General features: G+C 44.6%; 1 protein-coding gene across 2 annotated transcripts in view; it reads right to left on the bottom strand.

Moving 5' to 3' along the window:
- The window catches only part of LOC115202480 (neuronal acetylcholine receptor subunit alpha-7-like), a 51,470-nt gene extending 25,607 nt beyond the window's left edge, over window positions 1-25,863 (bottom strand). Inside the window, exons 1-2 of one of the 2 annotated variants that reach the window (XM_029766632.1) lie at window positions 25,434-25,863; window positions 7,598-7,737 (exon numbers count right to left, since the gene is read on the bottom strand). In XM_029766632.1, coding sequence (XP_029622492.1) covers window positions 7,598-7,737; window positions 25,434-25,503 — 210 coding nt within the window. In that variant the 5' untranslated portion in view covers window positions 25,504-25,863. Of the gene's footprint in view, window positions 1-5,317; window positions 5,354-7,597; window positions 7,738-25,433 lie in introns of those variants that run through there. The other variant, XM_029766633.1, reaches the window with a different exon arrangement.
- Between the last annotated feature and the right edge of the window lie 799 nt (window positions 25,864-26,662).

Genomic DNA, 26,662 nt, shown 5'->3' with positions numbered 1-26,662 from the left:
TCTCCTCTATCTCTCCGTCTCAGCTTTATGTCCTGTCCTCTCCTCTCCTCTCTCTCTCTGTCTCAGCTTTATGTCCTGTCCTGACTCTAGTATTATTTAATCTCCCTCTCTCTCTCTCTCTCTCCGTCTCAGCTTTATGTCCTGTCCTCTCCTCTTCTGTCCTGTCCTGACTCTAGTATTATTTAATCTCCCTCTCTTCTATCTCTCTCCTCATCTCTCCTCTCCCCCAGCTGTGCAGCAGCTTACCATGTAAGTCCATTCTCAACAACCAGACTCGTAAACACAATGTTCTTTCTCTGCTGTCTGCTACAACAGTTATCTTGGTTTTATTATCAATGTATTTCCCCCTACGTTGCACCTTACCGCTTTGTTTTGGTTGAGAAGAAACCCAATGGGATCGCACTAACCTCCCCATCAGAGTGCTCTGATTGGATCAGGGTAAAGATTGACAGCACATACTATCCAATTAATGAGTGTAGGAAATTAAAACTGTGAAAACGTAATCCTCTGTAATATAAAATCCAATCACCGTTCACCTCACAAGCAACGACTACGACTACGACTACAATACTACAATTTAATAACTCACAAATAGCATATTTAATCTGGGAAACTCCAGGAACTACACCTCCCATTACCTCAGTTGGGAATACCAGGGAAAATCTACTACTCTATAACCTGCCTGTGGTTTATTCAATAATACACCTACAGGGAAAATGGAAGCTGCAAAAAATGCAATCTAAAATGCAATCTATCCTTGTCACCTCAACAGCATGCTGAAAACACACTGACGTAATACTTTACAAATGGCACCCTATTCCCTATATAGTGCACTACTTTTGACCAGGGCCCATAGGGATCTTTCGGGAATAGGGTGCAAATTAGAGCACAGAATCAGGCTGTAATACCTCACATACAGCGAATGTCATCAGGGAAATCCAGGATTACTAGTCCCATCCCTGTTGGGAATCCCTGGGGATAAACTACAGCTTCCTGCCCTGATGTGGTATGTATTAAAGAACATCATGGACAACAACAAGACCAGAACTCTCTCTCTAGGACATCCAATCACATGACTAAAAGAACAATAGACATCCAATCACATGACTAAAAGGACAATAGACACCCAATCACATGACTAAAAGAACAATACATCCGACAAGCCCTGATTCTAAATATCTCTTCCTCCTTTTGTCCCTCTGTCTTCCTGTCCTCACTCTCTCACCCTAAATGAACAGATTGGTTATAAGGACTGTTTTGTCCCTCTGTCTTCCTGTCCTCCCTCTCTCTCCCTAAATGAACAGATTGGTTATAAGGACAGTTTTTTCCTAGAATGTGTGTGTGTATGTGTGTAAGTGTATAAGTGTGTGTATGCGTGTGTGTGTGAGCCAGAAAGTGAGTTTTGGGACAGAGGGCAATGGGTTGCTCTCTCTCTCTGTGTGTGTGTGTGTGTGTGTGTGTGTGTGTGTGTGTGTGTGTGTGTGTGTGTGTGTGTGTGTGTCAGACGGTGAGTGTTGTGACCTGTCCCAATTCCCCTCCTTCCTCCAGATGGAGCCATGGTCCTACATTATTCACACACACACACACACACACACACACACACACACACACACACACACACACACACACACACACACACACACACACACACACACACCTCAACAACAAAAACAAAAGGTGAAATCAGCCCCACTCATAGCTTCTCTCCTGGTCATCTATAATGGAATGTAGAAATACACTACTATGATTAGAAAGTAGTGAAGCAACACCAGTGAGGACCAATCAAACTGGAGTTCAGGCCTCCACCAAGCTTTCAGAGTTTGCACTTTTGGGACTATTTCATTGCACCAGGCAAGCTCAATAAACTAATTTGCGTTCTCTCTCTTTCACGCACACACACACACACACACACGCACACATAAGTTTAGCGGTGGAGTGGAGCAGCAGCTGGCTCGGAGGCGCAGCCTGTGAACTGATTGAGAGGAAGCCACGCGTTCACAGTTTCACAGCTTCCCAGCCATACAGCCTATGAGCCCTCGCCATCTGGGGCCAGGCTGGGGCCGAGCGGAGCCGAGGACGAGCGACCATGTTTTATCTATGCAGTTTAGAGTGAGAGAGCTCACATAACATATTCAATATCATTAACAGAGTCTGAGGTTTCACTCATCTCCTGTTGAAATATAACCACATTGGAGGTTGTAAAACATCCACTGTTTTCCAATCCACTGTCGATAACATTGAAATGAACATTTCACCCTGGGAATTCTGGGAATATTCTGAAATAGTCGGGGAATGTCGTGGTAATATTCTGGGAATATTGTGGTAATATTCGGGGAATGTCGTGGTAATATTCTGGGAATGTCGTGGTAATATTCGGGGAATGTCGTGGTAATATTTTGGGAATGTCGTGGTAATATTCTGGGAATGTCGTGGTAATATTCTGGGAATGTCGTGGTAATATTCTGGGAATGTCGTGGTAATATTCTGGGAATGTCGTGGTAATATTCTGGGAATGTCGTGGTAATATTCTGAGAATGTTCAGGGTTGGTTTATCTCCCACCTCCACAGGGACCCAGGAGCATACAGTTACATGTTCTGAAAACACCAGACGCCGTGTCCTGTCCTGATCACAGTGGAGCAGCATGGGAAATGAATACTACACAGGAGCCATACGTACCCTGCAACCTTAATGCTGCTCACACCATGCACTTATCATGAGACAGCAGAGGAAACATGCCCTAAGATGTGTGACTGGCTGTCAGTGGTACTTTTGTGGTTTTGCTAAGGTAAGAGTCAGAGTTGATATATGGTAGGTCAATAGAGATATGATAGGTTAAAAGAGATATGGTAGGTAAATAGAGATTATGGTAGGTCAACAGATATATGGTAGGTTAACAGATATACGGTAGGTCAATAGAGATATGGTGCATCACTAGAGATATGATAGGTTAATAGAGATATGGTAGCTAAATATAGATATGGTAGGTCAATAGGTTAGATATATAATAGGTCAATAGATATATGATAGGTCAATAGAGATATGGTAGGTCAATAGAGATATGGTAGGCCAATAGAGATATGGTAGGTCAATAGAGATATGGTTGGTCAATAGGTTACAGATATGGTAGGTCAATAGAGATATGGTAAGTCAATAGAGATATGGTAGGCCAATAGAGATATGGTAGGTCAATACTGTAGGTTACAGATATGGTAGGTCAACACTGTAGGTTACAGATATGGTAGGTCAATAGAGATATGGTAGGCCAATAGAGATATGGTAGGTCAATAGAGATATGGTAGGTCAATAGTGTAGGTTACAGATATGGTAGGTCAATAGAGATATGGTAGGCCAATAGAGATATGGTAGGCCAATAGAGATATGGTAGGCCAATAGAGATATGGTAGGTCAATAGTGTAGGTTACAGATATGGTAGGTCAATACTGTAGGTTACAGATATGGTAGGGCAATACTGTAGGTTACAGATATGGTAGGTCAATAATGTAGGTTACAGATATGGTAGGTCAATAATGTAGGTTACAGATATGGTAGGTCAATACTGTAGGTTACAGATATGGTTGATCCATTGGTTAGACAGTCAGGAAAGATGGAGGAACTTACGATACAGCGGTTCTGTGTGCATGCGTGCGTGCGTGTGTGCGTGCGTGCGTGTGTGTGTATGACACAAAAAGACAGCTGCTCTGACTGATGATCCTCCAGGAAACGTTGCTGTTGTTGTAACAGCCACCTGGAGAGACAGAGAGATGGAGAACCACTGAGGGGGTGAGAGAGAGGGAGGAGAGAGACAGAGAGATGGAGAACCACTGAGGGGGTGAGAGAGAGGGAGGAGAGAGACAGAGAGATGGAGAACCACTGAGGGGGTGAGAGAGAGGGAGGAGAGAGACAGAGAGATGGAGAACCACTGAGGGGGTGAGAGAGAGGGAGGAGAGAGACAGAGAGATGGAGAACCACTGAGGGGGTGAGAGAGAGGGAGGAGAGAGACAGAAAGGAAGGAAGCGGGAGAGAGAGAAAGAGATGCAAGTGAAAGAGACAGAGAGAGAAAGAAACAGAGGATGAGGGAGAACGAGAGAGAGAAGGTTAGGGGGAAAGGGGAGAGAGGAAGAGAGTGTGAGAGAGAGAACTTGAGAGAGAGGAAGAGAGAGGGAGAAAGTGAGAGAGAGAGAGACAGGCTCAGTGAGCACAGCCTTGCCATTGAGAAGGGTAGACACAGGAAAACCTGGCTCCCTGTAGAGGAAAGGCTGTGCAACAACTGCACAACAGCAGAACCTGAGACGGAGCTGCATTTCCTGACAAAATGTCAAAAATATAAAACAATTAGAGTGTCATTTCCCCAAATTTTAAACCCTTAATGAAGGTCTCAAAGACCTCTCTGATGAGGATAGGCTACCCATCCTGTTGGGGGAGGACGCAGAGAGCTGTGTGTTGGCAGCGCACTACATTGCTGCCTGCCATAAGTTGAGGGACAGTGTCTGACAGACCAATAAACCTGCACATGTACTCTACTGTATGATTATTGTTATTGTTGAATGTATGGTTATTCTGACCCTTGGTTATTGTTGTTACTGTTGTCCCGTTGAATATTTGGATTCTTATTATTTTCATATTGTAAATATCCAAAGTAAGATTTGGCAATATGTACATTATTACGTCATGCCAATAAAGCAAATTGAATTGGAATTGGAATTGAATTGAGAGAGAGAGAGGAAGAGAGAGGTAGAAAGTGAGAGAGAGAGAGAAAGTGAAGAGAATTGAGAAGAATGCAGAGCGAGCTGAAAAAGGTGAGAGGTTGAGAGAGCAAGAGAAAATATGTGAGGGGACGGGGAGAGAGGAGCAACACATCACACTCCAAGATTACATTTTCCTGTTGGGAAAGCGAGTCAAGCCCTCTGGAGCGGCAAAATGAAAACAAGGATACACGGGGAGGGAGGGAGGGAGACAGGGAGAGAGGGAGAGACGGAGAGAGAAAGAGAGAGAGAGAAGGAGGGGATACAGTGAGGGATGCGGGTTTCTAAGTAGAATAATATCATGGAGTATAATATACAGCTATGGATAAGCATGGGTCTGCATCAGAAGATACTGCAGAATAACATTAAGGAAGCATGAGTCTGCATCCAAATTTACTTCAACTCACTGACCCATCCAAAAAACAGACTGACAGACACACACACACACACACACACACACACACACACACACACACACACACACACACACACACACACACACACACACGTTTCCACACGTCTATGACCTGAAACAGTGTGAAGCCCAGTTCTACCAATATACAGAGAGACTCACCACGTCTATGATCTGTAACAGTGTGAAGCCCAGTTCCACCAGTATACAGAGAGACTCACCACGTCTATGATCTGTAACAGTGTGAAGCCCAGTTCCACCAGTATACAGAGAGACTCACCACGTCTATGATCTGTAACAGTGTGAAGCCCAGTTCTACCAGTATACAGAGAGAGACTCACCACGTCTATGATCTGTAACAGTGTGAAGCCCAGTTCTACCAGTATACAGAGAGAGAGACTCACCACGTCTATGATCTGTAACAGTGTGAAGCCCAGTTCCACCAGTATACAGAGAGAGACTCACCACGTCTATGATCTGTAACAGTGTGAAGCCCAGTTCCACCAATATACAGAGAGAGAGACTCACCACGTCTATGATCTGTAACAGTGTGAAGCCCAGTTCCACCAGTATACAGAGAGAGAGAGACTCACCACGTCTATGATCTGTAACAGTGTGAAGCCCAGTTCTACCAGTATACAGAGAGAGACTCACCACGTCTATGATCTGTAACAGTGTGAAGCCCAGTTCTACCAGTATACAGAGAGACTCACCACGTCTATGATCTGTAACAGTGTGAAGCCCAGTTCTACCAGTATACAGAGAGACTCACCACGTCTATGATCTGTAACAGTGTGAAGCCCAGTTCTACCAGTATACAGAGAGAGAGACTCACCACGTCTATGATCTGTAACAGTGTGAAGCCCAGTTCCACCAGTATACAGAGAGAGAGACTCACCACGTCTATGATCTGTAACAGTGTGAAGCCCAGTTCCACCAGTTTACAGAGAGAGACTCACCACGTCTATGATCTGTAACAGTGTGAAGCCCAGTTCTACCAGTATACAGAGAGAGAGACTCACCACGTCTATGATCTGTAACAGTGTGAAGCCCAGTTCTACCAGTATACAGAGAGAGACTCACCACGTCTATGATCTGTAACAGTGTGAAGCCCAGTTCCACCAGTATACAGAGAGAGACTCACCACGTCTATGATCTGTAACAGTGTGAAGCCCAGTTCTACCAGTATACAGAGAGAGAGACTCACCACGTCTATGATCTGTAACAGTGTGAAGCCCAGTTCCACCAGTATACAGAGAGAGAGACTCACCACGTCTATGATCTGTAACAGTGTGAAGCCCAGTTCTACCAGTATACAGAGAGAGACTCACCACGTCTATGATCTGTAACAGTGTGAAGCCCAGTTCTACCAGTATACAGAGAGAGACTCACCACGTCTATGATCTGTAACAGTGTGAAGCCCAGTTCTACCAGTATACAGAGAGAGACTCACCACGTCTATGATCTGTAACAGTGTGAAGCCCAGTTCTACCAGTATACAGAGAGAGAGACTCACCACGTCTATGGTCGGTAACAGTGTGAAGCCCAGTTCCACCAGTATACAGAGAGAGAGACTCACCACGTCTATGGTCGGTAACAGTGTGAAGCCCAGTTCCACCAGTATACAGAGAGAGACTCACCACGTCTATGATCTGTAACAGTGTGAAGCCCAGTTCCACCAATATACAGAGAGAGACTCACCACGTCTATGATCTGTAACAGTGTGAAGCCCAGTTCCACCAGTATACAGAGAGAGAGACTCACCACGTCTATGATCTGTAACAGTGTGAAGCCCAGTTCTACCAGTATACAGAGAGACTCACCACGTCTATGATCTGTAACAGTGTGAAGCCCAGTTCTACCAGTATACAGAGAGAGAGAGACTCACCACATCTATGATCTGTAACAGTGTGAAGCCCAGTTCTACCAGTATACAGAGAGAGAGACTCACCACGTCTATGATCTGTAACAGTGTGAAGCCCAGTTCTACCAGTATACAGAGAGAGAGACTCACCACGTCTATGATCTGTAACAGTGTGAAGCCCAGTTCTACCAGTATACAGAGAGAGACTCACCACGTCTATGATCTGTAACAGTGTGAACCCAGTTCCACCAGTATACAGAGAGACTCACCACGTCTATGATCTGTAACAGTGTGAAGCCCAGTTCTACCAGTATACAGAGAGAGAGACTCACCACGTCTATGATCTGTAACAGTGTGAAGCCCAGTTCTACCAGTATACAGAGAGAGAGACTCACCACGTCTATGATCTGTAACAGTGTGAAGCCCAGTTCCACCAGTATATAGAGAGACTCACCACGTCTATGATCTGTAACAGTGTGAAGCCCAGTTCCACCAGTATACAGAGAGAGACTCACCACGTCTATGATCTGTAACAGTGTGAAGCCCAGTTCTACCAGTATACAGAGAGAGAGACTCACCACGTCTATGATCTGTAACAGTGTGAAGCCCAGTTCCACCAGTATAGGAGCTGAGTCGTTGAACACTGGTCTCTCCAGACGGTTATAGTTAGTCAACAGATCCTTGTACAGCTTCCGCTGGTACTGACCACCAACACAACCTGATGGACAAAGAGATGGAGAGAGAGGAAGAGAGAGATGGAGGGAGAGAGAGAGATTTAAATTGATCATCTAGAAAACCAACATAGAAACCATGAAGGATTAAAACAATCACAATTAACCCCTTGTGGACCACACAGAGAGTTAGAGGGTGAGGTAGAGAGAGAGAGGTAGAGAGGGAGAGAGAGAGAGAGGTAGAAAGGGAGAGGTAGAGAGAGATAGAAAGGGAGAGAGAGAGAGAGAGCGGGGGAGAAAGGGAGAGAGGTTAGATGGAGAGAATAAAGAGAATTGAGAGTTGTGAGAACAAGAGCAGTAATTCACAGTATGTTCACACCATGACCAACCGTTTGCATAATATAACAGCATTCTCAATTTATTCACAGCAGCAATCCATATTGTTAATCTCAACAGCAACACCCAGAGGATAGACTTTGATTAGAATAACATTACACACCCACTCCCCATTATACACTGTTCTAAATTAACACTGGGATCTGCAATTATGTTTTACATGGAGGATTGTTGTTACTCATGTTGTATTCACTGTGGATTCAGGAAGTGGTTTACACACAATATAATGAGACAGCTGGAAAAATACAGTAACATGAATTAATATTATAATGAAACAGCAGTCTGTCTGTCTGCCTGTCTCTCTGTCTGTATGTCTGTCTGTCTGCCTGTCTCTTTGTCTGCCTGTCTCTCTGTCTGTCTGTCTCTCTGTCTGTCTGCCTGTCTCTCTGTCTGTCTGTCTGCCTGTCTCTCTGTCTGTCTGTCTGCCTGTCTCTCTGTCTGTCTCTCTGTCTGTCTGCCTGTCTCTCTGCCTGTCTGCCTGTCTCTGTCTGTCTGCCTGTCTCTCTGTCTGCCTGTCTCTCTCTCTGTCTGTCTGTCTGCCTGTCTCTCTGTCTGTCTGCCTGCCTGTCTGTCTGTCTGCCTGTCTCTCTGTCTGTCTGTCTGCCTGTCTCTCTGTCTGTCTGCCTGTCTGTCTGTCTGCCTGCCTCTGTCTGCCTGTCTGCCTCTCTCTCTCTGTCTGCCTCTCTCTCTCTGTCTGCCTCTCTCTGCCTCTCTCTCTCACAATATCCCTCTTTTTCTCCATCTCTCTCGGTTAAACACTTCAACGACAATAACATATGTGGTCCCACTGGTGAAATTAACACTGGGATCTGCAATTATGTTTTACATGGAGGATTGTTGTTACTCATGTTGTATTCACTGTGGATTCAGGAAGTGGTTTACACACAATATAATGAGACAGCTGGAAAAATACAGTAACATGAATTAATATTATAATGAAACAGCAGTCTGTCTGTCTGCCTGTCTCTCTGTCTGTCTGTCTGTCTGTCTGCCTGCCTGTCTCTTTGTCTGCCTGTCTCTCTGTCTGTCTGTCTCTCTGTCTGTCTGCCTGTCTCTCTGTCTGTCTGTCTGCCTGTCTCTCTGTCTGTCTGTCTGCCTGTCTCTCTGTCTGTCTACCTGTCTGTCTGCCTGTCTCTCTGTCTGTCTGCCTGTCTCTCTGCCTGTCTGCCTGTCTCTGTCTGTCTGCCTGTCTCTCTCTCTGTCTGTCTGTCTGCCTGTCTCTCTCTCTGTCTGTCTGTCTGCCTGTCTCTCTGTCTGTCTGCCTGTCTCTCTGTCTGTCTGTCTGTCTGTCTGTCTGTCTGTCTGTCTGTCTGTCTGTCTGTCTGTCTGTCTGCCTGTCTCTCTGTCTGTCTGTCTGCCTGTCTGCCTGTCTCTCTGTCTGTCTGCCTGTCTGTCTGCCTGTCTGTCTGCCTGCCTCTGTCTGCCTGTCTGCCTCTCTCTCTCTGTCTGCCTCTCTCTCTCTGTCTGCCTCTCTCTGCCTCTCTCTCTCACAATATCCCTCTTTTTCTCCATCTCTCTCGGTTAAACACTTCAACGACAATAACATATGTGGTCCCACTGGTGAAATCATCATCACCATCACCATCATCATCATCCTCACCATAATTTTCATCATCTATTTTTGACCAACTACAAAGCTATGTTTCTGGTTGTTTGGCCAACTGATTGACGATTCCACTTTCTCAGCTAATTCCTCTAGATTCCTCTAACAACAAGCCACTGGAGTCGTATTGACCAGTGAAGTTGTCACGTCCTGACCATAGAGAGCTCGTATTTTTCTATGGTAGAGTAGGTCAGGGCGTGACTGGGGGGTTTTGTCTAGTTTACATTTTCTATGTTGTGTTCTACTTTCTATGTTGGGGTTTTTGTATGATTCCCAATTAGAGACAGCTGGTCATCGTTGTCTCTAATTGGGGATCATATTTAAGTAGTTGTTTTCCCCACTTGTGTTTGTGGGAGATCATTTTGAGTTAGTGCATGTTGCACCGCTTCGTCACGGTTTGTTGTTTTGTTTATAGTATGTCTTGCATAGTTTCACATATAAATAAAGATGTGGAACGACACCCACGCTGCGCCGTGGTCTCCTTCATATGAGGAACGTGACAGAAGTGATGCTCTGATGAGGTTAAAGAGACACATCAATAGATAGTAGAGCTCCATGTCAATGAATCAGTGACTCTGACATGTCGGCACGACACGAAGATTAAACACACGGACGAGGATAAACATGCACACACACCCCCATGGAATACGATCTTCCAAGCTCTGACATGGTCAATGACGGAGTAGAAACAAGGAGAGGAAGCCACTCCTGACTATTGAGATGGAGACAATGATGACATTTATTTCTAGTCTGGTTTCAGAAAATCCTCCTTTCAGGGATTCACTCTAAAACTGTGTAACTCCTCATGACTGAAAAGGCCCTGGTCTTCATCGCTCAACGTCTCCCAAATGACTTTGTTGTCTAACACACACACACACACACACACACACACACACACACACACACACACACACACACACACACACACACGCACACACACCAGCAATTACCAAGGAGGCTAACGAAGATGAGCACGTAATTAAAGGCTTAATGGTTAATTAGCTAACGAGACCAAAATAAACCAAACAAAAGGCATTCTGCTGAAGAGGGCTGTGTCCCAAATACTACCCATTTCCCTATGTGTGAGTGTGAGAGTGAGTGAGTGAGTGAGTGAGTGAGTGAGTGAGTGAGTGAGTGTCAGTGTGAGTGTGTGCACATGCTTGAATGGAACGAGTAAGAGAGGAGAGAGAGAGGAAAGGGAGAGAACAAAAGTTGGGTTAATGAGTCAGTATATCAGAACAGCTTTAAAGAACACACATAGTATCTTTTCAGCTGAGATCCAAGATGGCCGTTCCAGGCACAGTGAGATCCAAGATGGCCGTTCCAGGCACAGTGAGATCCAAGATGGCCGTTCCAGGCACAGTGAGATCCAAGATGGCCGTTCCAGGCACAGTGAGATCCAAGATGGCCGTTCCAGGCACAGTGAGATCCAAGATGGCCGTTCCAGGCACAGTTGTTTATTGTTATTGTTTTGAGGAAATGAGCATCCAGCATTGTGGTAAAAAACATTGAAGTACATACTCTGCTGTTCTATCATGCCTGCAGTGATGTCCAAGGGAGAAAAACAGGGTTGATCGTTTGAAGTTGTTACGAGATGTCGCCAAGCCAATAGATGGCGCTGCTGTTATGTGCATCCGAGTGTGATACTATATAGTACTAGTGAACCAAGTTACCATTACTTACTATGCACTGAATGGAGCTGTATGCATGTTACAGTGATGGCTTTCTAATCAACAATACCTTGGTCTTGTAGAGAACAAACAGCACACACAGAAGTAACATCTTTGCTGTTGTAATATCACAAACGGACGTGGCACTTTCCTCACTATGGATTGCAGCTTTAAACACTTGTACCAGAACAAAATTATGCTAATCTTTCCTTCCAAAGACAAAAAAAAAGTGAACAATAAACATTATATCTTTGATGTCTTCTTCTCCATGGCAACAGGAAACAGGAAACAGACCTGACCTCTGAGGGGTATGGTAGGTCAATCTCAGGTTTCTTTTTCAATCTCTCTATTTTTATTCATCTCTTCACAACTACGAGCTACACAAGGAAATGTCTGCTTCCCAAATTGCACTTTATTCCCTATTTAGTGCACTACTTTAGACCAGGGCCCATGGGGGAATAGGGTGCCATTTGGGATGCAGACGGACACTAGTAGGTTGGGCTGTGTTTGTCTGTGAGGGTCAAACTGAGGCTAACACACACAGGGACTGCTTCCCAAATGGCACTCTAGTCCCTATATAGTGCACTACCATTGACCAAGGGCAGGCCTATAGTGTGCCGTGTAGGGAATAGGCTTCTATTTGGGAAGCAGCCCAGTGTTTCTTCAACACAGCGGTGCCGTTGGGCCAGACGGCACCAGAGACTTCTGTTAAAAGCTTCTTCCACAGAGCATTTTAACAGGTTCAGTAGTGTGTGTGTGTGTGTGTGTGTATATCTTCATCAGCAGCTTGCATGACTTGTTTAAGTGCATCAGGACCTAAAAAGGCAAGGTGCTCTTATTATTAGAATGGGAGTCAGTGTGAGTCCATCTATCTACACGGGTTCAGCAGTGTGAGTCCATCTATCTACACGGGTTCAGCAGTGTGAGTCCATCTATCTACACGGGTTCAGCAGTGTGAGTCCATCTATCTACACGGGTTCAGCAGTGTGAGTCCATCTATCTACACGGGTTCAGCAGTGTGAGTCCATCTATCTACACGGGTTCAGCAGTGTGAGTCCATCTATCTACACAGGTTCAGCAGTGTGAGTCCATCTATCTACACGGGTTCAGCAGTGTGAGTCCATCTATCTACACAGGTTCAGCAGTGTGAGTCCATCTATCTACACAGGTTCAGCAGTGTGAGTCCATCTATCTACACGGGTTCAGCAGTGTGAGTCCATCTATCTACACGGGTTCAGCAGTGTGAGTCCATCTATCTACACGGGTTCAGCAGTGTGAGTCCATCTATCTACACGGGTTCAGCAGTGTGAGTCCATCTATCTACACGGGTTCAGCAGTGTGAGTCCATCTATCTACACGGGTTCAGCAGTGTGAGTCCATCTATCTACACGGGTTCAGCAGTGTGAGTCCATCTATCTACACGGGTTCAGCAGTGTGAGTCCATCTATCTACACGGGTTCAGCAGTGTGAGTCCATCTATCTACACGGGTTCAGCAGTGTGAGTCCATCTATCTACACAGGTTCAGCAGTGTGAGTCCATCTATCTACACAGGTTCAGCAGTGTGAGTCCATCTATCTACACAGGTTCAGCAGTGTGAGTCCATCTATCTACACGGGTTCAGCAGTGTGAGTCCATCTATCTACACGGGTTCAGCAGTGTGAGTCCATCTATCTACACAGGTTCAGCAGTGTGAGTCCATCTATCTACACGGGTTCAGCAGTGTGAGTCCGTCTATCTACACAGGTTCAGCAGTGTGTGCGTAGACAGTGTGTAATGCTATGTAATATGGCATGTGTATATGATGAAATAGTATGTCAAATGAATAGTATGTAAAAGTGTATGTGTGGTCTTGTTCTTCTATCCTTGTGGGGACCAAAAATGGCCACAATTCCCCACAAGAATAATAAAACAAGGCAAGGCTCCCTCATGGGGACTTTTCCCACATCCCCATGAGGACAAAGTTAATTTTAAGATTAGGGGTTAAGTTTAGGGTTAGAATTAGGGTTAGGGGTTAGAATTAGGGTTAGGGGATAGAATTAGGGTTAGGGGATAGAATTAGGGTTAGAATTAGGGTTAGTGGTTAGGTTTAGGAGTTAGGTGTAGGAGTTAGGTGTAGGGTTAGGTAAAATAGGATTTTGAATGTAAATTAATTTTAGGTCCCCACAAGGATAGAAGAACATAACGTGTGTGTGTGTGTGTGTAGAATACATGTCATATAGTTAAGGATTGTTACATGCGGCCTGTCTTTCTGTGCACACAATGACATACTTTTCCCTATAGAGCCCTTTGACATGAATGCTTTCCCGTCGTTGAAGCCTGTTACTAAGGATTATTATACCCACACAGACAAGACCTTACAAGGTCTAATCAGCCATTATGGAAACACAAGCACACTGTTATATCATGCAACATCTCAAGTAACAGGATGAAGGCCACATTCATTCACCCAATAAAACTGTCTTGTCTGATGATTGGAAAGATGTCTTATCGTCTTATATCATCTTTGTAACGACCTGTTCTTTAATGATACTTCATCACAGAAGACGTTCTGATGATACTGAACTGAATTTATGTCCCTCCTTTCATCTAGGTCCAGTGGTGGAAAAGTAACCAGTCGTCATACTGAGTGAAAGTAAAGATACCGTAATAGAAAGTGACTCACGTAAAAAAGTGAGTCGCCCAGTAAAATACTATTTGAGTAAAAGTATTTTCTTTTAAATATACTTAAGTATCACAGGTAAATGTAATTGCTAAAATATACTTAAGTATCAAAAGTTAAAGTAAAAGTATAAATCATTTCAAATTCCTTATATTAAGCAAACCAGACAGCACCATTTTCTTGTTATTTTAATGTACGGATAGCCAGGGGGCACAGTCCAACACTCAGACCTCATTTACAAACCAAGCATATGTGCTTAGTGAGTCTGTCAGATCAGAGGCAGGATGGATGACCTTATCTCTTGATAAGTGAGTGAATTGGACTATTTTCCTGTTATGGGAAAATGTATGGAGTAAAAAGTACATCATTTTCTTTAGGAATGTAGTGAAGTAAAAGTTAAAAAAAATATATATATAGTAGGCCTCCCTAGAAGTGCAGTGGTCTAAGGCACTGCATCACAGCGGTCTAAGGCACTGCATCACAGTGGTCTAAGGCACTGCATCACAGCGGTCTAAGGCACTGCATCACAGCGGTCTAAGGCACTGCATCACAGCGGTCTAAGGCACTGCATCACAGCGGTCTAAGGCACTGCATCACAGCGGTCTAAGGCACTGCATCACAGTGGTCTAAGGCACTGCATCACAGCAGTCTAAGGCAGTGGTCTAAGGCAGTGGTCTAAGGCAGCGGTCTAAGGCAGCGGTCTAAGGCACTGCATCACAGCGGTCTAAGGCAGCGGTCTAAGGCAGCGGTCTAAGGCAGCGGTCTAAGGCACTGCATCACAGCGGTCTAAGGCAGCGGTCTAAGGCACTGCATCACAGCCTTAGCTGCGTTACTACATATCCTGGTCCCATACCGGACTGTGTCGCAGTTGGCTGCGACCTGGAAACCCCTGAGGCGACACAAAATTGTCTCAGCGTCATCTGGGTTAGGGAAGGGTTTGGGATGTCCTTGTCCCATAGTGCTCTAGCGAGTCCTGTGGTGGGCCGGGAACATGCAGGCTGACCAGGTTGCCAGTTGGACGGTGTTTCCTCCGACACATTGGTGAGGCTGGCTTCCGGGTTAAGCGTGCCAAGTGTCAAGAAGCAGGAGGACGCACGGCTCTCGACCTTTCGCCTCTCCCGAGTCCATATGGGAGTTGCAGCGATGGGACAAGACTGTAACTGCCAATTGGATATGACGAAAAAGGGTTAAAAAATGTTTTTATAATAATAAATAAATAAATATATATATATACAGTATATATACACATTTAAAGTACAGATACACCCCCAAAGAACTTAAGTACTAGTACTTTCAAGTATTTTTACACCACTGCCTAGGCCCTATGTCTCAGATCACGGTGTATTATGGGATGTACCTCAGCCCAATCTATCCCATTATACTTGTCAATATTGTAGCGAAGTCAGTCCAAACCAGGGCTGGAACCTGGGACCTTGAGATTGTCAACCCAGCACCTTACTATAGCTGTAACGCCAAGAGATCTGAACCTCTTGGCTAGGTCGCTAGGTGTTGGGTCAAGGTCGCTACTATATTCAGGGAACACGTATTGAAAAGTACATTAGATGAATACAGGATTAGCTTGAATACACACATTTGCTGTCATAAATAAATGAATAACCATGACCTTGTCTGGATTAAAGCAACATCCTAGACTGTTCTAGTGAACCAGATTGAATCAGAGAGTAACAGGAAATCCTGTCTCTTTGTTAATATTAAATCACCTAATGTGATTTCTGTGAAAGTCTGAGGGCGTCCCAAATTGCACCTAGTCAAAAGTAGTGCACTATTAATGGAATAGGGGGCCTTTTCGGATGCAGCCTTTGGACGTTTGTTGTGTACTTCAGAGATGAAAATCCCTGGCTCATAACCAGGTCATAAAGGCAAAAAAATAGGGCAGGATTATACACTGGTGGGCCCCGTCCCAAATGGCACCCTATTGGCCCATAGGGTTCTGTTCAGAAACACTGCACTATGTAGCGAATAGGATGCTATTTGGGACACAGTATATACACTGTAACGTAATATAACCAGGGACCTAGTTTAGGATTCCTCCCCTTTCCCTCTCTCTTTTCCTCCTCCTTCCCCCATCTCTTTTCCTCCTCCTTCCCCCATCTCTTCTCCTCCTCCTTCCCCATCTCTCCTCCTCCTCCTTCCCCCATCTCTCCTCCTCTTTCTCCCTCGTTCCCTCCATCTCTTCTCCTCCTCCTACTATCACCTCATGGTGACATCATTTCACAATGTTTATTACATAAACCAATCCACCATCAGAGACCAACCAACATAGCCAAGGAACTACAAAACAATCACCTACAACAAATGGCTCTAGTCTCTCAGTTTCACTGCATTAGGTTCCCTTCATAACTCCAATGGCCATACGAGAGAAACGTCTTAGATCAACACCATTCAGTTGTGTTGTACTAAAATAAAATATTTCATTGGGCACGAGGCTATTGTTATGATGAAGCAGCCAGTTTAAGTGCACTGCTGCCTTCCAAAACAATCTAAACAGGCAAATGTTACAGCGTCAACGATCATCTGTGATATGTTATTCCCTAGATGTTTCCATTCTGTCAGATGATGATAGTTGTTGATGCTAGTGAAATCAGATGGAGAATACATTCTTTACCCAACCGCATTCTAAATGCAATCACCATGGTTACGTCTAGACAGGCCAACCGCTGAACTAAATGACAATCTACAAGATACATGTTCTGTTCATTCACCAGACCTCATGTTTCAGGCTTGGCACAGTGTAAAATGTACATACACGACCGCAATGAATTCCATTATCCAGAATCACACTCATTTGTCTCCAGAATGTCAACATGAAAGACTGCCGCTCGCATCTAGGGAAATCACGCCTTGACATTCTCTGTCTAACAAACAGGGGTTGCTATGATGTGGTGGGCCGACCACCTTTGATAAAGCACTATGTCATACAAGAGTTGATCAACTATAGACCAGCGATGTAAATGCCAGCCTGGCTATTACCGACATAAAGGTGCCTTTTGAGACGCAGTCATAGACAGGGTGTTGTTGGGATGCGTCATCCTCTCACAGGGCCAGGAGTGTTTCCACACCACATGACCTGATAAATAGCATGTAACTGGGGCCCAGAGGTTTTACCAGGTCAGCCTAGTCCCAGTTCCATTTGTGACAACCCTTGTATACAGTACTTTTGGAAAGTATTCAGACCCCTTGACTTTTTCCACATTTTGTTACGTTACAGCCTTATTCTAAAATGGATAAAATCTTTTTTTTCCAGCAATCTACACACAATAGCACATAATGACAAAGATAAAACAGGTTTTTCGATTTCTTTTGCAAATGTATTAAAAATAGAAAAAATAAATAACTTATTTACATAAGTATTCAGACCATTTGCTATGAGACTCAAAATTGAGCTCAGGTGCATCCTGTTTCCATTGATCATCCTTGAGACGTGTCTACAACTTGATTGGAGCCAACCTGTGGTAAATTCAATTGATTGGACATGATTTGGAAAGGCACACACCTGTCTATATAAGGTCCCAGGGTTGACAGTGCATGTCAGAGCAAAAACCAAGCCATGAGGTCGAAAGAATTGTCCGTAGAGCTCAGAGACAGGATTTTGTTGAGGCACAGATCTGGGAAAGGGTACCAAAACCTTTCTGCAGCATTGAAGGTCCTCAAGAACACAGTGGCCTCCATTATTCTTAAATGGAAGTAGGCCTTTACGGTAGAGTGGCCAGACAGAAGCCACTCCTCAGTAAAAGGCACATGACAGCCCACTTGGAGTTTGTCAAAAGGCACCTAAAGACTCTCAGACCATGAGAAACAAAATTATCTGGTCTGATGAAACCAAAATTGAACTCTTTGGGCTGAATGCCAAGCGTCACTTCTGGAGGAAACCTGGCACCATCCCTACGGTGAAGCATGCTGGTGGCAGCATCATGCTGTGGGGATGTTTTTCAGCGGCAGGAACTGGGAGACTAATCAGGCTTGAGGCAAAGATGAATCGAGCAAAGTACAGACAGATCCTTGATGAAATCCTGCTCCAGAGCGAGGTTCACCTTCCAACAGGACAACGACTCTAAGCACACAGCTAAGACACACAGAAGTGGCTTCGGGACAAGTCGCTGTATGTCCTTGAGAGCCCAGCCAGAGCCCAGACTTGAACCCGATCGAACATCTCTGGAGAGACCTGAAAATAGCTGTGCAGCAACGCTCCCCATCCAACCTGACAGAACTTGAGAGGATCTAAAGAGAAGAATGGGAGAAACTCCCCAAATACAGGAATGCCAAGCTTGTAGAGTCATACCCAAGAAGACTTGAGGCTGTCATCGCTGCCAAAGGTATGAATACTTATGTAAGTTTTCTATTTTTAATACATTTGCAAACATTTCTAAAAAACAGTTTTTGCTTTGTCCCTAAGGGGTATTGTGTGTAGATTGATGAGGGGAAAAAAAACAATTGAATACATTTTAGAATAAGTCTGTAAAGCAACAAAATGTGGAAAAGGTCAAGGGGTCTGGATACTTTCTGAATGCACTGTATGTCATTGTCACACCAAACAAACTGAGTGTTAAGGAGTTAACAATATACTGTAGCAGAAGCAGATATGGGAGTCAGGATACATATGGGAAGTGTATGGGGTTCATTGCTGTGTAAACCTCTCATAATAACACACTGTATGGCTCAGCTAAAACACCATAACATGAGTCATACATGTTCAACATCACGGTTTAACTGACCCTTTACATGTCATATCCAAGACACACCACACCACATCTGTCTAAAGCCCTGAGGCCAGTCACTAAGCTGAGATATTTCCATCTAAATTAAATCCATCACAGATCTCTCAGAGGTCAGAGGTTACGGGTTAAACCCAAGCAGCTTTTCATCACTGACGGGGAATAAACAACCACCAGAGATTCCAGGATACCAGTTTGGGCTTCCCTCCATCCTAGAAAGTGTTGCGTAACCTCTTTACAGTGTGTTGTTTTATACAACAACAAAAAGCAAGGGACATCATTGTAACTAAAAGACCAACTCGACATGTTTCAAATCCCCACAAGTTGAGGCTCAGAGAAGACAACCCTATAAACCTGCTATTAACTTCTGTAGTTCTTTCTTTTCATTGACTAACAAAACAGAGAACAGAACAACACCATTAGAACTATTCTGAGAAGGATGAGAATCTCCTAAAAATGGTTCCAGAATCTCATTGTAAAAAACTAATTTCAGAATCAGATATCACCAGGGAGAGCCAAACCAGGAAATGTGTTCCAAATGGCACCCTATTCCCTATATAGTGCAGTACCGTAACCTCTGACCAGAATAGGGTTCTTGTCCACCTATGGGCCCTTGTCAAAAGTAGTGCACTATAAAGGAAATAGGGTTCCATTTGGTATGCAGACAAGATCAGAACGGGAACCAATAACAAGGGGGTGGGGTCACAGACATTAAGAAGAACCAATAACAAGGGGGTGGGGTCACAGACATTAAGAAGAACCAATAACAAGGGGGTGGGGTCACAGACATTAAGAAGAACCAATAACAAGGGGGTGTGGTCACAGACATTAAGAAGAACCAATAACAAGGGGGTGGGGTCACAGACATTAAGAAGAACCAATAACAAGGGGGTGGGGTCACAGACATTAAGAAGAACCAATAACAAGGGGGTGGGGTCACAGACATTAAGAAGAACCAATAACAAGGGGGTGGGGTCACAGACATTAAGAAGAACCAATAACAAGGGGGTGGGGTCACAGACATTAAGAAGAACCAATAACAAGGGGGTGGGGTCACAGACATTAAGAAGAACCAATAACAAGGGGGTGGGGTCACAAACATTAAGAAGAACCAATAACAAGGGGGTGTGGTCACAGACATTAAGAAGAACCAATAACAAGGGGGTGTGGTCACAGACATTAAGAAGAACCAATAACAAGGGGGTGGGGTCACAGACATTAAGAAGAACCAATAACAAGGGGGTGTGGTCACAGACATTAAGAAGAACCAATAACAAGGGGGTGGGGTCACAAACATTAAGAAGAACCAATAACAAGGGGGGGGGGGGGGGTCACAGACATTAAGAAGAACCAATAACAAGGGGGGGGGGGGGGTCACAGACATTAAGAAGAACCAATAACAAGGGGGTGGGGTCACAGACATTAAGAAGAACCAATAACAAGGGGGTGGGGTCACAGACATTAAGAAGAACCAATAACAAGGGGGTGGGGTCACAGACATTAAGAAGAACCAATAACAAGGGGGCGGGGTCACAGACATTAAGAAGAACCAATAACAAGGGGGTGGGGTCACAGACATTAAGAAGAACCAATAACAAGGGGGCGGGGTCACAGACATTAAGAAGAACCAATAACAAGGGGGTGGGGTCACAGACATTAAGAAGAACCAATAACAAGGGGGTGGGGTCACAGACAATAAGAAGAACCAATAACAAGGGGGCGGGGTCACAGACATTAAGAAGAACCAATAACAAGGGGGTGGGGTCACAGACAATAAGAAGAACCAATAACAAGGGGGTGGGGTCACAGACATTAAGAAGAACCAATAACAAGGGGGTGGGGTCACAGACAATAAGAATATCAATAGATTTAGCTGCTGTATCGTTCAACCTAAAACGTTTTATTGACAAAATAAAACAAATGTAACAATCCAAACCTTCTGCCTGATTCCATCTAAAATACATGGTGTCAATATTTATCATTTACTGCTAAAATACATGGTGTCAATATTTATCATTTACTGCTAAAATACATGGTGTCAATATTTATCATTTACTGATAAAATACATGGTGTCAATATTTATCATTTACTGATAAAATACATGGTGTCAATATTTATCATTGACTGATAAAATACATGGTGTCAATATTTATCATTTACTGATAAAATACATGGTGTCAATATTTAAAATTTACTGATAAAATACATGGTGTCAATATTTATCATTTACTGATAAAATACATGGTGTCAATATTTATCATTTACTGATAAAATACATGGTGTCAATATTTATAATTTAGTGAAGATTGAGGCTGACAACATTCTTCTAATTGATATTACACAATCTTCACAACAGAAAGCAGGAAATACGCACTTTGAATCGTACTTCCAAAATACAAAATAATTGGACAAACTTTTGATTTCAGACCCCAGAAAAGGTGTAATTGAGGGCCAGTCAGTCATAACCTTGAGAGAGATTGGAGGTGATTTTAAAAACGTTCAGATCCGTCTCACAGTAGACAGAAAGATCATTGGATACCGTAATGGTGATTCCTGTGTATGATGGATGGAGGTTGGTTCAAAAGGCTAAGGTGAGGTACAACATACTAAACCAACAATCCCTCAAATCCTCAACTCTCAGAGTCCACTGGCTATCACAGGTTCATGGAGGGAATCCTCAACTCTCAGAGTCCACTGGCTATCCCAGGTTCATGGAGGGAATCCTCAACTCTCAGAGTCCACTGGCTATCACAGGTTCATGGAGGGAATCCTCAACTCTCAGAGTCCACTGGCTATCACAGGTTCATGGAGGGAATCCTCAACTCTCAGAGTCCACTGGATATCACAGGTTCATGGAGGGAATCCTCAACTCTCAGAGTCCACTGGCTATCCCAGGTTCATGGAGGGAATCCTCAACTCTCAGAGTCCACTGGCTATCACAGGTTCATGGAGGGAATCCTCAACTCTCAGAGTCCACTGGCTATCACAGGTTCATGGAGGGAATCCTCAACTCTCAGAGTCCACTGGATATCACAGGTTCATGGAGGGAATCCTCAACTCTCAGAGTCCACTGGCTATCACAGGTTCATGGAGGGAATCCTCAACTCTACAGCCGTATTGATGATTGACAACAGACTGCTTTTGCCAGACGTGGTGGTGTCTTTGGCTGTGTGTGTCAGTGTGTGTGTAGGTTAAGGGCTGGTCAGGAAGCATTTCATGGTAAAGCCTACACTTGTTGTGTTCCGCACGTGTGATCAAATATGTACATGTAGGTAAGGGTGAACGGGACTAGGCAATCAGGACAGATTTAAACAGAGTAACAGCAGAGAATGGAGAGGGTGAAAGTGTGTGTGTGTGTGTGGAGGCAATATGTAGTGTGTGTGTGTGTGTGTGTGTGTGTGTGTGTGTGTGTGTGTGTGTGTGTGTGTGTGTGTGGAGTCAATATGTATGTGTGTGTTTTGTGTGTGTGAGCGTATGTAGTGTGTGTGTTTTCTGTGTGTGTGAGTGTGAGTGTATGTAATGTGTGTGTGAGCCTATGTAGTGTGTGTGTATGTTGGAGTGTCAGTATGTGTGAGTGTGTGGGTAGAGTCTAGTGAGTGTGTGGGTAGAGTCCAGTGTGTGTGTGTGGGTAGAGTCCAGTGTGTGTGTGTGGGTAGAGTCCAGTGTGTGTGTGTGGGTAGAGTCCAGTGAGTGTGTGGGTAGAGTCTAGTGAGTGTGTGGGTAGAGTCTAGTGAGTGTGTGGGTAGAGTCCAGTGTGTGTGTGTGGGTAGAGTCCAGTGTGTGTGTGTGGGTAGAGTCCAGTGTGTGTGTGTGGGTAGAGTCCAGTGAGACTGTGGGTAGAGTCCAGTGAGACTGTGGGTAGAGTCCAGTAAGACTGTGCGTAGAGTCCAGTGAGTGTGTGGGTAGAGTCTAGTGAGTGTGTGGGTAGAGTCCAGTGAGTGTGTGGGTAGAGTCCAGTGAGTGTGTGGGTAGAGTCCAGTGAGTGTGTGGGTAGAGTCTAGTGAGTGTGTGGGTAGAGTCCAGTGAGTGTGTGGGTAGAGTCTAGTGAGTGTGTGGGTAGAGTCTAGTGAGTGTGTGGGTAGAGTCTAGTGAGTGTGTGGGTAGAGTCTAGTGAGTGTGTGGGTAGAGTCTAGTGAGTGTGTGGGTAGAGTCTAGTGAGTGTGTGGGTAGAGTCTAGTGAGTGTGTGGGTAGAGTCTAGTGAGTGTGTGGGTAGAGTCTAGTGAGTGTGTGGGTAGAGTCTAGTGAGTGTGTGCGTAGAGTCCAGTGAGTGTGTGGGTAGAGTCTAGTGAGTGTGTGGGTAGAGTCTAGTGAGTGTGTGCGTAGAGTCTAGTGAGTGTGTGCGTAGAGTCTAGTGAGTGTGTGCGTAGAGTCTAGTGAGTGTGTGGGTAGAGTCCAGTGAGTGTGTGGGTAGAGTCCAGTGAGTGTGTGGGTAGAGTCCAGTGAGTGTGTGGGTAGAGTCCAGTGAGTGTGTGGGTAGAGTCCAGTGAGTGTGTGGGTAGAGTCCAGTGAGTGTGTGGGTAGAGTCCAGTGAGTGTGTGGGTAGAGTCCAGTGAGTGTGTGGGTAGAGTCCAGTGAGTGTGTGGGTAGAGTCCAGTGAGTGTGTGGCGTAGAGTCCAGTGAGTGTGTGGGTAGAGTCCAGTGAGTGTGTGGGTAGAGTCTAGTGAGTGTGTGGGTAGAGTCTAGTGAGTGTGTGGGTAGAGTCTAGTGAGCGTGTGGGTAGAGTCCAGTGAGCGTGTGGGTAGAGTCCAGTGAGTGTGTGGGTAGAGTCCAGTGAGTGTGTGGGTAGAGTCTAGTGAGTGTGTGGGTAGAGTCTAGTGAGTGTGTGGGTAGAGTCTAGTGAGCGTGTGGGTAGAGTCCAGTGAGTGTGTGGGTAGAGTCCAGTGAGTGTGTGGGTAGAGTCCAGTGAGTGTGTGGGTAGAGTCCAGTGAGTGTGTGGGTAGAGTCCAGTGAGTGTGTGCGTAGAGTCCAGTGAGTGTGTGGGTAGAGTCCAGTGAGTGTGTGGGTAGAGTCTAGTGAGTGTGTGGGTAGAGTCTAGTGAGTGTGTGGGTAGAGTCTAGTGAGCGTGTGGGTAGAGTCTAGTGAGTGTGTGGGTAGAGTCTAGTGAGTGTGTGGGTAGAGTCTAGTGAGCGTGTTGGTAGAGTCTAGTGAGCGTGTGGGTAGAGTCTAGTGAGCGTGTGGGTAGAGTCTAGTGAGCGTGTGGGTAGAGTCTAGTGAGCGTGTGGGTAGAGTCTAGTGAGCGTGTGGGTAGAGTCTAGTGAGCGTGTTGGTAGAGTCTAGTGAGCGTGTGGGTAGAGTCTAGTGAGCGTGTGGGTAGAGTCTAGTGAGCGTGTGGGTAGAGTCGAGTGAGCGTGTGGGTAGAGTCTAGTGAGCGTGTGGGTAGAGTCTAGTGAGCGTGTGGGTAGAGTCTAGTGAGCGTGTGGGTAGAGTCTAGTGAGCGTGTGGGTAGAGTCTAGTGAGCGTGTGGGTAGAGTCTAGTGAGTGTGTGAGTAGAGTCTAGTGAGTGTGTGGGTAGAGTCTAGTGAGTGTGTGGGTAGAGTCCAGTGAGTGTGTGGGTAGAGTCCAGTGAGTGTGTGGGTAGAGTCTAGTGAGTGTGTGGGTAGAGTCTAGTGAGTGTGTGGGTAGAGTCTAGTGAGTGTGTGGGTAGAGTCTAGTGAGTGTGTTGGTAGAGTCAGTGCAAATAGTCCTGGTGGTCATTTGATTAATTGTTTATCAGTATTATGTTTTGGGGGTAGAACATTTTTAGGTGCCTAATGTGTCCCAAATTGCACCATATTCCCTATATAATGCACTACTTTAGACCAGAGCCTTATTACCTATATAGTGCATTACCTTAGACCAGAGCCTTATTCCCTATATTGTGCACTACTTTAGACCAGAGCCCTATTCCCTATGTAGTGCACTACTTTAGACCAGAGGGAATAGGGCGCATTTTGGGACTGACCCAGCCTAGGTAGGGAATGGAGTGTAAAATAAATCAATATAAATCGAATGAACTCAAATGGATCAATTAAAAGGCCTACATGAAAAACGAAATGTAGCCGATGGTCTAAACATAAAATAGTGTTTAATGTTTCCCTCTCTCGATCCCGGACCTCTTGGCATGGATTCCTCAATCCAGTCCTGCCAGATGATCGTGCTCTGGCTGAGATCTAGGATATTGCTCCCTCTCGGGATATTGGTTTTAGCGCGTGCCTGTGCCTCCCCGCCCCAGCTCTTTCACACACACACACACACACACACAACAGATGTTACCGGAGTATTAAGGAGGTCAGGGTGCCGGAGACGAGGAAGGATTTGACAGCTCTAAATCGACAGGTCGTGAGATGGATAGCCTTCATTATGATAACATCTGTGTTACTCACTTCTACATGTTTCGCAATTCGGGAACATCTCTGGATCAGGTCAATACCATTGTTTTCCCACTTTTTTTCATTACGTTCCATTATTTTCTTTAAAAGTATTACCATACAATTAAATAATATACAAGTATCCTATTAATTTGGTTTATGTATTTATTTTATAGTGCACAAATGGCATAGGCAAATGGAATGACCAGTTATTGATGTAAATATCACGATACCGATGGGTGTTTAATTGTAATCTCTCAATAGACTTCTATGCACTGACAGTTGTTTCTTTCTGCGTAAAATATGCTAAATATATACATGTGCCTACTTACCTTTAAAGCAGAACGCCGTCCACAGGTAAACAGCGGTACATACATATCCAAAACACTTCCGATGACGCATCGTACTTGTGGAATTAGAATCCTTCTTCTGCGCGCAGAGATCAAACTTCTGCTCGAGGAGGACGCTGCGACTCTTCTGACAGACGCTGGCGCTCACCCTCTCTCACTCTCTCTCTCTCTCTGTTCCTCTCTCTCTCATACGTTGTTAGAGAGTGCAATGGAAGTGGAAATCCATTTAGCGTTTGTAAACTGTCACAACTTCACTAAACTCAAACGCAGAAGCACAAATGATTCTCTCTCTGTCGTTGCCTTTTCTCATTCATTCCCTTTCACTCTGTATTTATTTAGTAAGGAACTCCGGACGCGGGGTTAAACATTTGCTCCACAGGTCAGGCAATTCACCCCGTTTGCGATCACGATGGACTGGAAAGCCACAAGCACCGTTCTCCTGTCAGTTGATGCTGGGTGACACAACCAGCTGTGACAGTGCATGCCAGTGTGCCCTCTTGGTAAATCGGTCGCGTTCCGCTGCTCAAACGTTGCACGCGTCAACCAGTGCTACGTCATCGCTGTGTCATCAACTGACAGATTGCTATAACATATGATGTGGTTAACTAATAGTTAAAATGCCGATCCAGCCGTTTAAAAATATGGCTTGTGCCAGGAACGCGCCCATAGGTCACAACAACAGGGTGCTTTGTTTATTGGTTGATTTGAATCCCCATTAGCCCTTTGCAGAAGCAGCAGCTGCAGGGCTCTTCCTGGGGTCCACATAAAAACATGACCAGTAACAAAACACTGATGCACTGACAAGGACAGTCGCACAAATATAAAATACAATGATATACAAACAATACAACAACCAAAAAGTCACCATGTCATTGCATTTAGGCTCTACGTCGGGTAAAAAAAATACAAAAGTCCCTTACTTTGAAGAATTTTTGCAAATCCAATCAGTTTTCCACGTTGATTCAACATCATTACATTTCATTTCTTATGTGAAATCAAATCAAATGTTATTTTATTGGTCACGTACACATATTTAGCAGATGTTATTGCAGGTGTAGTGAAATGCTTGTGTTCCTAGCTCCAATAGTGCAGTAGTATCTAACAATTCACAACAATACACACATCTAAAAGTTAAATAATAGAATAAAAAAATATATAAATATTAGGACGAGCAATTTTAGTCAATGTGGCATTGACTAAAATTCTTAAGC

The sequence above is a fragment of the Salmo trutta genome, chromosome 11, assembly GCF_901001165.1.
Source record: "Salmo trutta chromosome 11, fSalTru1.1, whole genome shotgun sequence".
Classification (NCBI taxonomy): domain Eukaryota; kingdom Metazoa; phylum Chordata; class Actinopteri; order Salmoniformes; family Salmonidae; genus Salmo; species Salmo trutta.
This window is presented reverse-complemented; position numbering and strand designations above follow the sequence as displayed.